The 13,270-nt window shown below is 48.5% G+C and overlaps 1 protein-coding gene across 1 annotated transcript; it reads left to right on the plus strand.

The window, feature by feature from the left end:
• Positions 1-1,059: 1,059 nt before the first annotated feature.
• On the plus strand, positions 1,060-2,385 carry KCNJ16 (potassium inwardly rectifying channel subfamily J member 16). Its single transcript, XM_008156259.3, has one exon. The coding sequence runs from the start codon at positions 1,060-1,062 to the stop codon at positions 2,317-2,319; it is 1,260 nt and encodes a 419-aa protein (XP_008154481.1). The 3' UTR covers positions 2,320-2,385.
• The last annotated feature ends 10,885 nt before the right edge of the window (positions 2,386-13,270 follow it).

Genomic DNA, 13,270 nt, shown 5'->3' on the forward strand with positions numbered 1-13,270 from the left:
TTTTTTTAAAGACTGGATTTGGAGGGACCGAGATGGTTTTGCCTGGGGATGACCGTGAGAGCCTGGGGGATACACCGAGGAGGGAGGCAGGGAGGGAGGGGTGTGTGTGAAGTGTGCTCCCTTTAAGAGGGAAATAAGATTAGCAACTTTGGCAAATTTTCGGGCTTCTATTCAGAGAGGAAGAGAAGAGCTTCCAGTGCCAAAAAAAGGAGAGAGAAAAAAAAAGGATGGATGTTAGGAGACAAAGGCACAGCAATTTTATACCTTACTGGAAGCCGAACTGGGAGGGTTGTGACTCCTCTGGGGTTAAGGAAGATTTTTTTTCCCTCTCAAGAGTAAAGGTAGAAGTAGGATAAAGGAGTTGAATCTGAGCTACTGTTCCAGTCAGCTCTGTGCTGTCCGGAGGACACCAGGAAGAGGAACGGCCAGGAGGAGAGGAAGCATAGGAGCCGAAGGTGAGAAGCTATATCACAGCCACCCGCATGTCAGTTACATTGTCACACTAAGGTGGGAACTGGAATTGCCTCCTTCCTCTAAGGAAAACCACCTGATTTGAACAGCTAGAAAGCTCATAAGACTGCTGGATAAATATCTGAGCCATAGTCTGCCTTTTTGCATTATCGATTGTTTTGTTTTCTAAGTACCTTCATGCCAGAGGAGGCTATAAAAATGAGACAATGTTTTTCTACGTTGGTTCAGAAAAAGTATTGAGATTTCCTTTGGGACAATCATAGTGTTCACTCAAGCCTTATGCATTTATAAAAAGGTTATTGTCTCTAATTCCTATCTTGTTCCTACAATGGCTGAGTTGAATCCTAAACTCAAATGAGTAATCCATACTGAGCATTTCTGGCGTTCAAACCAAGTCTTAGCTCTCTGGGACGGCGTAACATTGAACATTTGGCAAATTCCTGTAAAGATAGAAGTTAAAGTTCAAGTGAGTATTTTTTTTTTTTTTTTTGCAGGTTTTAACTGGAAACCCAAACCAAAAGAAAGCAACTGACCTTGAACTATTTCTGCTACAAAACTCACCTGGATGCCCGCAGGCCGTAGGCAAGAATGAGCTACTACGGCAGCAGCTACCCGATCGTGAACGTGGACCCCAAGTTCCCGGGTTACCCCCCGGAGCACATCCTCGCCGAGAAGAGGCGGGCCCGCCGGCGGCTGCTGCACAAGGACGGCAGCTGCAACGTGTACTTCAAGCACATCTTCGGGGAGTGGGGCAGCTACGTGGTGGACATTTTCACCACGCTGGTCGACACCAAGTGGCGCCACATGTTCGTCATCTTCTCCTTGTCTTACATCCTCTCCTGGCTGATCTTCGGCTCCATCTTTTGGCTGATCGCCTTTCACCACGGAGACCTGTTGAACAACCCGGACATCACGCCCTGCGTGGACAACGTCCACTCTTTCACGGGCGCCTTTTTATTCTCCCTGGAGACCCAGACCACCATCGGCTACGGCTACCGCTGTGTCACCGAGGAGTGCTCTGTGGCCGTGCTCACGGTCATCCTCCAGTCCATCCTGAGCTGCATCATCAACACCTTCATCATCGGAGCTGCCTTGGCCAAGATGGCAACGGCTCGGAAGAGAGCCCAGACCATCCGCTTCAGCTACTTCGCCCTCATCGGCATGAGGGATGGGAAGCTCTGCCTCATGTGGCGGATCGGGGACTTCCGGCCCAACCACGTGGTGGAGGGCACCGTGCGGGCCCAGCTTCTCCGCTACACAGAAGACAGCGAGGGCCGCATGACCATGGCCTTCAAAGACCTCAAGTTGGTCAATGACCAGATTATCCTTGTCACGCCCGTCACCATTGTTCATGAAATCGACCACGAGAGCCCTCTGTACTCCCTGGACCGCAAGGCAGTGGCCAAGGACAACTTTGAGATTTTGGTGACATTCATCTACACGGGCGATTCCACAGGGACCTCCCACCAATCCCGAAGTTCCTACGTCCCCCGGGAGATTCTCTGGGGTCACAGGTTCAACGATGTCTTGGAGGTGAAGAGAAAGTACTACAAAGTGAACTGCTTACAGTTCGAGGGGAGCGTGGAGGTCTACGCCCCCTTTTGCAGTGCCAAACAGCTGGACTGGAAGGACCAGCAGCTGCACAACATGGAGAAGGCCCCCCCAGGCCGAGGGTCCGGCCTGTCAGACACCAAGGTCAGGAGAAGGTCATTCAGTGCCGTTGCCATCGTCAGCAGCTGCGAAAGCCCCGAGGAGCCCCCCAGCTCTGCCCTGGATGAGTGTAAGGAAGCACCTTACCAAAAAGCTCTCCTGACTTTAAATAGAATCTCCGTGGAATCCCAAATGTAGTCCCAAATCGTAATTCCACTCCATCATTTTGCTCTCTAGCCAATCACCTTAAGGCAAGTAGTTAGTTATAAACAGGGCTTTACAAGAATGTTATAGCTGTATTTGATGCTGATTATAAGAGCAGGTTAAACCTGATGAAAGATAATAAAAAATTATGTAATATCCAATCATTTTTTTAAAAATGTATTGATTGATTTTTTACAGAGAGAAGAAGGGAGAGGAATAGAGAGTTAGAAACATCTATGAGAGAGAAACATGGATCAGCTGCCTCCTGCACACCCCCTACTGGGGAGGTGCCTGCAACCAAGGTATATGCCCTTGACCGGAATCGAACCTGGGACCCCTCAGTCCTCAGGCTGATGCTCTATCCACTGAGCCAAAGCAGTCAGGGCTCCAATCACAAAATTTTTTTTTTTTTTTTTGCTAGCAAATTTTGTATTAGGGATGCTACTAAGCGTCTAATTGATTAATATAAGTTTCATCTCCTTTGATGATTCCATATACTTGCATCTTCAATTGGAAGTATAATGTTCCATATCAGGGGAGAAAGGTGAAAGGTAGGATACTGGAATAAATAAAAATAGAACAGGCAACCAGCATCAATAATAATAATATTTCGTGTATCGTAATTCAAAGTACAATGAGAGGCTTCCTATGAAAACATCGTATCATCTAACCACGACCCACGCAAGGCACGCATTTACTAGGTTGTCATGTTGCGATATTTAACGGCGGCATCAGCTTTCCCGATGGAGTCCCTCTGTTTGCCCCCAGGGTGTCTTGGCATCCGCAGGAGGAGGTAGCGGCTGGGAGGGAAGGGCGGTACCAGCAATTCAGACCTTTCTCCACAGCCACTTGCCCAGGTAATGTTCAGTGAGTGCCGGGGGCTATTTTTCCTCCAACCCATGAGGCAGCGGAGAAGTCACTGTCATTATTCAGAGCAGTATTTCTCCCTCCGATGCCCCGCTTGACTCCAGCCAGGAAGGGCAGAGAGAAGGAAGGCTGACCTTTGACGGCTTTCTGACAAGGGGATTTCCTCCCACCTTTCCCCCTTCTCCAAGGACAAGGGAGGCACAGGCTCACAGAGAGAGGGCGAGGGCCTGGGCGGTGAGGAGCATGCCCAGGCTCTGGGAGAAACCTGTTCAGCAGCGCCCGCCCTCAAGGACTGCAGCTTTCCTGGGCAGGGCGGGGAGCGGGGGTACGGGGAGAGGGGGGAGGTATTTATTTGTGCCCGGAAGCAGTTATGTATGCTGCATGTCTTGGTCACTTTACAAAACTTGAACTACGGATTTTGAGAAAATTTTCCATTGAATTTAGAACAGTCATTTACATGGAAGATTTTTGTGCAATGTAATTAAAGTGATTTAATGCACATTTTAAAATGGAGAAGCGGAGGGCTGTCCCATTGCTTGCATTTGAGGACATGAGCTATGTCTGGATACTCTTATTTCCATGATTACTTTAAACAGAAATTCAATCACCTACGATGAAGAGTCACTTTGCTCCATAAACTGAAGAGTTATTAGCTACGTTCAGAATTATCTGCATGTTTTCTTAACATGATTTCCAAGTTGGCAATCAGTATATGCCACAGTGTTTTGTTTGTTTATTTTATTTAAATATATATATACACGCACATAGTTTTGACTTTTTCTGGGGAATCTCCTTCTCTCTGTCTCTCTTTGTCTATTTAAATTAAAGCACACAAGTCAATGGATCTGAATCCCATACTCCAAGATGATCAAAGTAAAATACACAGGTACATAAAACGATGTTCTTTTTTATTTCTTTTTGCCTCTTTCCTTTCTCCTCCCTCTCCCTCCCTTCCTTTTTTCCTTTCCCACTTTCTTTTGCCTGTGAGCAACAAATTTATCTTTTGAACGGAACATGAGCAAATCTTGTATTCCTGCTTTATGGATAAGAGATGTGTTCGTGTCACAAGCTGCAAGCTTAGCATTGGAGATGTAAATGATGCACGTTTTCTGTCTGGCCCCAGGAATGCAGGTGTGTTTTCTCTCGCGCGTGCGTCTAGATTCGGGTTTTGCAGCCGTGATGAAGCCAGTGAAATTAGAGGATCGCCGCCTGCTAGTTCCCTTTCCCTTTCCTTTGCTTCCTGGACCCCATCTCCCACGACCTCGCTTTGTGAGGAGCAGAATGGAGACATTAGCGTTCCATAAGTGCACTCGCTTGTCCAATTCTCTGACCCAGAACAGAATGTCAGCTAGGCATTCCCCGGTCATATTTCTCTCTGATGTTCTGTTTGGATTTATCACATGCTTCGACACCCCAATAATAAAGATCTCAAAACGCAGACCGTGTGCGCCCCTGCCTGTGTTCCGGGGGGCGTGGACTCTGCCTCTGTGCCTGCCTTGGTGCAGCACCCACCTTGGCCAGTTCCCAACCATCTCTCTGGGTGGGACCAGCTGGTGCAATAGCTACATCCGCATGACAATGAGGTGCTTCTGTCAGCATCTCGAGAAGGCTCCCTGCATTTCTCTGCGTTGGCATGATTTATCCTAGTGCTATTGAGTTGTTAACTGTTGGTTGTGCTTCATCGCCTAAGCAAATTCCCCAAATACAGTGGTGCTCACAGAAGCTTCAAAAAAAAAAAAAAAAGCATTTCTAGCTGCAGATGCTGAGTCAAGGATGAGAAGGAGGTCGAATAGGTTTTCTTCCTTTCTCCCTGAAGATGACATCACTCAGTGAACTCAGGTGGGCCACCAGCTGGGACATCAGGGCACGGCCCCACCTTGTACAGGTCCCCACCGAGCGAGCGAGCGAGGGAGCACAGGGAGGGAGCTGGCGGACCTCCAGCTCAGCAAGCTCTGGGAGGTGCTTGGCACAGACACACCGAATCCCCGTGGCAGAACGGCGGGTGGATCGTTTAAATCGCCAGGTCATCAAATACCTCATTCTTGATTCTTTCTAACAACGTCCCATCGGGAACCACAATGTGCCCAGGTTAAAAAAAAAGTCTGTGATGTTCTCCAGTCTCCCCGCAGCTGGGGGGCTGGGGGCGGGGCTGGTGCTGATGTGGGGGGTTTCTGGCCCCGGAGATGTCCGCGGAACTCCGGACGTGACCTTCCAGAAAGGCTGGCTTAGCTGGCATGTGCCCTCTACCCGCTGCGTGCCTCCTTCCGAACCTCACACCTGGCAGTTGCAGCTCCTGCCGCCCTCTTGTGAGAATGAGAATGCAGGACTCGCCTTCCGGGGGACACTGAGGAGGGAGGACGGGGAGCAGCCGGTCGCATGTTCCCTCTGCCCGCGTGAGAGGGAATATGATTTCCCACCGGCACGGCGAGCCGCAGATTTCAGGCCGTTACGCAGGGAGCAGAGGCTGGTGAGGAAAAGATGATGGACGTGCTCTCTGCGGAAGCCACTTTCCTGGGAAGTTGAGGAAATGCCCCTGTTGTTGTAAAACAAACACAGAAGAGGGACTGTTGGCTGGGAACTCCCTCTGAGACACTGACGGCTGAGTGACCTCGATCAAAGGCCTGACCAGGCCTGCTGCCCTTTATACATACCCCTACCCCCCCACACACACCCCTACCCCCCCACACACACCCCCATGCTCTTCTCCCCCCAGTGATAGTCCGTGTCTTGTCCTGCTGGGACTGACTGGGGCCAGGGACCTGAAACCCATGGAGACTCAGGCTCAGAAGCAGAACTCTGCTGGGACTGTGTCTCCTGTGTCTCCTACCCCCCCCAGGGAGAGCCATCGCGTCCACATATCCAATTGTGCAAATATTTACCAAGGAACCCAGACCTGCCCTGGAAATGCTTGTCTTTCATTTCTTCTGAGCTGCCCAGGGTTTGTGCACAGTGGCCCTGGGCCGCACCGAAGTCCACCAGCGTAAAAGATGCTCTTAGCTCTCCACTGTGAGCATGGATTCTTCTGCTCTCAGTGTTCTGCGAGGCGTGCGTACCAGCCCCTGTGTGTGTGTGTGTGTGTGTGTGTGTGTGTGTGTGTGTGTGTGTGTATGTGTTTTATATAAGCTTTGCCTCTGGGCTTCTAGAAACCGCCCCTGCACACCCTCGCTACTCTATAAATCACAGGCCCTGCCTCAGCGCTAAATTTGGTGTGGCCTCTTTCTCCCTTTCACTTTTAAAAGAGCAGCCTGACCCATTTGCCAGAGAAAATAACTTTGCCTTGCCCTACCCCCCACCCCCGAAATACCCCTGGGGATAACACACACACACACACACACACACACACACACACACACACAGGGGGGGGGGGGGAGAGAGAGAGAGCGAGCAGCAGGGAGGTGCTTGGCAAATTCTCTGCAAAGGTTCTCCTGGACTTGAGGTCTTTGAAAACGAAAGCTTGTCCGAGGGACTCAGTTCAAATCAATCTGTGGCCGGAGGGCAAGCAAGGCCCCCGACCCCCTTTTCCTGAAGAGACAAAAATCACTGCGTTGCCAGGAAACCACCCTTGGCCTGCATGGCTTTGCCGCTTCTCTCCGGGAAGAAAACGTTATGTCCCAGTGAATTCCCACGTTCTTGCGCGGCGCCCAGTGTCCTAAAGCCACTCCACGCAGCCCCCTCACAGCTCTGTGGTCAGGTCGTGAGATCTGGCTGGGGACAGCTGGCATCTCGCCCCGTCACGTGACCCCGCACTGCGCTCCTTCCCGGGGAATGTTGGGCATCTTTTGTGTCGAGTTTGGAGACTTAATCTCGACATGGCTACAAGTTTCCAAGTTCAATAGACTCTTCGTTGCCGAGTCCCTAGCAGGGAAAATAGAAAAAGAAATAAGCGATGGCCTCTTGCTGTTGGGTCTCATTGATTTATGCTGTTTTATAAATGCTGGCTCTCAAGTCTGTCATCCCACGAAAAAGCAGCGGGGCTGAGACTGGGGGGGGGGCTTCTAAATAAATAAGGAAACCCGAGCTGGGCAATCACCGAAGTCGGGGCGTCCCTGGAAACTTGGGCGCCTGGGCGGGCGGCAGGGAAACAGGTTAGTCATTTAGAGCTTTCGGCGCGCCCATGGGGATGCAAACCCAAACAGCTAGATTCCGTCCTGCTAAATTACAGAGCCCCCGCCTGCTTTTTCTCTGTGCTATCATTTACCACGGCGGCTGTCCACCAGCCTTAATCACTATCTGAGTAACTTGAACTTGAGACAGAAAGAGCCTCAGGAGGTTCAGACCTTGAGAAAACGCCTTTGCAGAAAGTTACCAGAAACTTTCCAGTGTCCACGTAAAAGGCTTGGGTCACACGCCCTGTGCACTGTGGGTAGAGACTCTTTATTGGAATTAGAAGCACGTGTTTCAGAGCAATTATTTATTGTGCTACCTGTTGATTTTATCTGATACCAGTTTGCCTGGGGGGTTGGGGCGGCTGGGGGAGGGGGCTGGGGGAGGGGGCAGAGACGAGGCCTGGGGGCCAGGGTAAGGAAAGAGCTAGCCCATTCCAGAACCAAAGAGGATTCTTTTTTCAGTCATTTCACCAGATTTCATTTTACATCTGCGGACCCCTCCAACGTAGAGGAGTTAGGCGCCCAAAGAGACACAGCTGTGGAGGGGCAGCCGCGGAGCCCAGGACCTGGAACCCGCCCTGACCGTGAGGTTGAGAGGTTTCCACGCTGCAGTCCCTCACTGGGGAAAGGGACCACCCCACGGCCCGCTGTGAAGTAAAAGCCTGCTGCTTTGTAAACGTGCTTTCTGAGCTGAACTGTTAATGTGTCATTATGTGGAGCGGCTGGCGTGTGGGCAAGGGAAAATAAATGTGGACTGAGCTGTTCAGAGCAATGACGAGTGAGGAGGGTCTCATCCAAAATGCGAACAAAAATGATTGAATTCAAAAGAAAAAGGCTCCCCCTTCTCAGGGCAGCGCTTCCTGCCTGGTGATCACGTCCCCAGGCCTCTCACCTGCGGAGCAGGAACCTTAAAAACCAGACTGCCTGGGCGTGGCTCCTATTTCTACTCTTTTCTTCCTGTGTGACTTTGGGCAATTTACTCCACCTCTCTGTGCCCCAGTTTTTTTCAACTGTGGAGTGAGGAACAGAACAGTACCACCACCACCAGATTGTAAGGTTGAGTGAGGTGACATTTGCAAAGTGCTTGAACAGTAAGTACCAGGCGCAGAATGAGGCCTAAGAAAGGGTAAGGTATTATCGCCAGCAGCAAACTCCACATCTCTTTCAGTGTTTTGATCATTAATTAACATTCCATAACTTTGAACATTGACTGAAGCAAAAAAAAAGGGGGGGGGGAGGGGATTAAAAAGAGCAATCAGTTGGTAGAAAAAATATAAATTATTCCCATCTGAATGCAAATGAATTGTGTACTCTCTTACCAAAACCACGTCGGGTTATGTAAACCACACTTCCCCTCCATTGCACGAGGCATCAGGGTTAGGAAAACGGTGCTTAGGGAACCAAAATGCCGCTTTCCTCAGCGATGCGGAGGCTCAGTGACTAGTAGCAAAGCAAGGAGCATCAGACTGCGTGATGTGCAGGCGACCTCCCTTGTGAACGACCCATTGGGCATTCAGGCTGTTTCAGAAGCGATTTCACCACTTTATGTCCGAAACCATGCATTCTCTGCAAACTTCTCAACGTGTTCTGGCAGATTGAAGGGGTCCTGGGAGGAGCAGGCTCATGAGCCAGGCATGGCCTAGCACAACCCCAACCAGCTGCTGCTGGCTGAACCGGGATGAACTTGCTGGTCTGTGAGGTGCCTTCAAGCCAGAGGCTTGGAGCCCCCCTCCATGTGCCAGAGAACAGCCTGTGGATCATCTGGATGAGGGAGAGACAATCCTTTTACTCTACTGTACGGCGCACGGTGGGAGGGCTTTTGTGTGAGCAGGGTCTTCAACTCAGACAGAAGTGCATTCAAATTCTGCGCGTGCCCTTTGGCAACTGTGTGAACTGGGCAATTTTGTCATTGTCACTGAGACTCAGTTTTTCCAAGTAGATGATATTTATCTTGAGGGCTATGCCAGGATACCCACAAGGGATTGGTTCCAGGACCCGACCCCCACCCCTGGAATACCCAAATCCAAGGATGCTCAAGTCCCTTATAGAATACTAGTAGCCCTGCGCACGAATCCGTGTGCCAGTAGCTCGCCAGTAGCTCGCTGCCACCCTCCAGTAGCTCTCCACCCGCTGTCCCGCCCTCCTGTAGCTTTCCCTTCCCCCTGCCCCGCCCCCCATAGCTTGCTGCCCTGCCCCCTCCTGTAGCTCTCTGCCACCTGCTTATAGCTCGCTGCCCCACCCTCCTGCTGATCTGTGATCCGGTCGTTACGCGGTCGGTCGTTACGCTTCACGGCATAACGACCATTTGTATATTTCATCTTTATTATATAGGATGGTATAGTATTTGCATAGAACCTACACACATCCTTCCATATACTTTAAGTCATTTCTACATTACTTATAACACCTAATGCAATGTAAATGCTGTGTAAACAGCTGTTATACTGTACTGTTTAGGACATAATGACAAGAAAAACGTCTGTGCATGTTCAGTACAGATGCAGCCACAACAGGCCTAACTACAGAGTACACATCAGCAACAGTGTAACAAATTCTTTGCTGAGTGTTTTCTACCGGTGGCCAATTGAATCCCTGTACATGGAACCCGTGGATATGGAGGGTGGGCTGTACATGTGTGTGGAGTTATATATACATACACATACACATAACTATTTGGCCAATAGGGCACATAGGAGTTGCCCAATAAACTAGTATTACCTGTTTTCCTTCTATATGTCACTAATAATAGCTGTTTCAAAGGAATCTGAAATAATGCTGTCTCAAAGGCATTATTGTCTATCCCATATAATAAAAGGCCAGTGGCCATAAGTATTTAACAACTGGAATGACCGCTCAACCAGTCGCCATGAGGTGCTTTGACCACCTCTTGGTCCCTCCCTCCCTCTCCCCCACCCCGCCGCCCCCCGGTCTGCAGGCTCCAGTCGCAGCATGGCAAACGGGGAACCATGGCGAACCAAGGTCAGTGACAGTGGGGTGGGACTGGCGAGTGGGCAGAACAGCTGACCTTTTGGTCCCTCCCCACTGCCCACAGGCTCCAGGGAACTGGAGCCTTGCTGCGACTGGAGAACCACAGCGAACCTGGGATGGTGGGTTGGGACTGGGGACTGGCGAGCTGGCAGAAGATGGCCCTGATCGCAGGCTAGGCCTAGGGACCCTACTCGTGCACAATTTCGTGTGCTGAGCCTCTAGTCTATAATAATAGAAGAGTAATATGCGAATTAGACCAGACAGCCGAATGACCTTCTGTAAGTCCTTCCAGACGACCTTCCAGACGAAGCTGCAGCTGTGAGGGCCAAGCCCCTTGCCTGAATTTTGTGCATTGGGCCTCTAGTAGGATAATAATGCTCTACTAATTATCACAGACTTATTTATTTCCTAAATATTCATGCTTTCATCCTGATGTTTGCAGTAAATTTTCTAAGTGTTTTCTCTTCCTGCTCCTAAGAGCCAAGAGTAATTGATTCTAGTCCCAGCACTGCCACTAATGAGCTGTGGGATTTGGGAAAATTACTCAACCTCTCTGGTCCACTGTTTCCAACTACGTACAGCCTGGATGTTGCTTTAAATTACTTCACGATTCCTTACAGTCACAAAATGTAATGATTTTTCCCTCACTCTGCTTTTAGTCCTGATTCTTTTTTGGTTTCTTGTTGGCTTTCTAAGAATTTTTTTCATTAGCATATGTAATTTACTGTAATCTTTCCTATTCTCATGATTATGGTGCTCCCTGAATTTAACAGGAAAGTCCTAATTTCATCTTATTTTCTGCTTCTTTTAAAATTCTTCTTTAATGCATAGCTAACTGCAATGTACATTTATGCTCCACAGTTCAGTTAGAGTAATGATATCTGCTGAACTTGGTTTTCAGGGTTGTTTTTTTTTTTTATGATCCTTTTCTCAAATCGGACCTATTTGAAACAGGAGAGTTAAAAATGACACAAGTCTGATTTTTAAAAAAAGATGAAATGGTTCATTTGTACTTAACAGTGGCGGGAAGCAAGTAAGGGCAAGAAGCATGTGGTAACTAACGAAGAGCAGTAACATTCTGCAAGGGCGACCTCCATGTATGACAAACTAGCAAAGGGCACTGAAGATGCTATTAGATTGTATGAAATGCCAGGACACCTCCTCCATGCAAGCTGTGTGTGTGTGGGGGTGGGGGGGTGCTCCAGGTGCTACTAAACCTGTGTATCGCATCTTCAGGTCGGTGACTTGTGCAGTGAGCAACTTGAACGACTGTACCTGGCCAACCTGTGTTTTATTTCCATTTGGGGGCAAGTGGCTGCTTCTTAGATCCTCCCCGTAAGTGTAACTGACTGTAATTGCAGGACTTGGATTCCCAGACACCAGTGGTCTCTTAGTCCCCTGAGCCTGAGAGAGATGGTCTAATACCAAACAATCATAAATAAGTGGAAAGCACCTTGGAATATTCCAGATGCCCTTCCCAATAGCATGTCCTCTGTGGGACTCAGGAAGGAGCACTTTGCAAACAACAAATCTGAACTTTCGCTGTAGGCGGACATTTCCAGAATGGCTCTTTTTATTCTGATATTACAGAGAAGAATGAGTCCAGGCATGAAATCATGGATCTGAGCGACATCAGATCCATTGAACAATCTAAAGTTTTGTTTATCCTCTTCCAGAAATGTAACATATTATCCAAGTTATTGCTCTTTGTTTTAAAGCTTTGGGCAATAAATAAAATGAGGGATTCTGGGCCAGAAGGTCTCAGTAGTTGAGCATCGACCTATGAGCCAGGAGGTCACGGTTTGATTCCAGGTCAGGGCACATGCCCAGGTTGTGGGCTCGATCCCCAGTGTGGGGCATGCAGGAGGCAGCCGATCAATGATTCTCTCTCATCATTGATGTTTCTCTCTCTCTCTCTCTCTCTCTCTCTCTCTCTCTCTCTCTCTCTCTCTCTCCACCCCCCCCCTCTCTCTCTCCCCCTCTCCCTTCCTCTCTGAAATCAATAAAAATATAAAAAAATAAAATGAAGGATGTACACACCTACTTGTCCTTTCTGGGACTGGGAATCGGGTGAGAGCAAAATAGTAATGATGTTGCAGGCAGAAGGAAGCGATTACAAAGTAAATCAAAGCATATTTTATCTCTTTCACCAAAAGCTAGGGCGCTATGTCGGCCTTTTTGAAATACCGTAATGATAATAATAACAACTATTAATAGCAACCATTATGTAAACGCCTCTGGTAATTGTAATTCTACGAGGAGGCTGAGTATTCCTGGTCACCATTGTGCCACCTTGTGGTCACAAGGGAACACATGTTTTTTTCCATGAAGTAAATCCATTACGTTTTAATTCCCGCCCCACTTCTATGGGATGCTGTTTGGAAGAATAACTTGGGAATCCCATTGGCAGTAAGGCCTCAGAATGAAAGATAATGGGTACCACTCAAGTCAGAACATAGCTGGCACTGAAAAGCAGCAAGTGCCAGTGGTCTAAGTATGGATTCCATGGGCTGGATTTTTCCTTTGCTACCTCCACATGGAATATATATTTAGAGGATGGAATTGGAGTTCATTTGGGTGTCTGTTCTCTATCCACACATTTAGACATGATAGTCTAGATCATGTCCATTGAGATCCAGCAATCTATTTATAGCAAGAGAAAACTGCCAGAGCTCAGGAATCAATTACTCTATCAGAATAATCACATTAATGCCTATACAGAGGCAGCTTAATAAACAGGATTTGAATAAGAAGCAAAGACTTTTGCTTGGTAACTATGTGCAGGATAATCTCAGAGTTTTTATGCATTTTGGAGGGCTGTGATATTTGTTTAAAGGGCTTTTGTTTCCTAAATTCCTCTTATGTCAGCACCCAGACGTAAGGAACAGAGGAAGATGGGATTGGCCACCTTCCCGCAGAGTTCTGTCCACTAGGGACTAAATAAAATAGTAACAAATTCAGGAATTGGATGGCCACTATTTTAT

This window comes from Eptesicus fuscus, chromosome 20 (assembly GCF_027574615.1).
Source record: "Eptesicus fuscus isolate TK198812 chromosome 20, DD_ASM_mEF_20220401, whole genome shotgun sequence".
Lineage (NCBI taxonomy): Eukaryota > Metazoa > Chordata > Mammalia > Chiroptera > Vespertilionidae > Eptesicus > Eptesicus fuscus.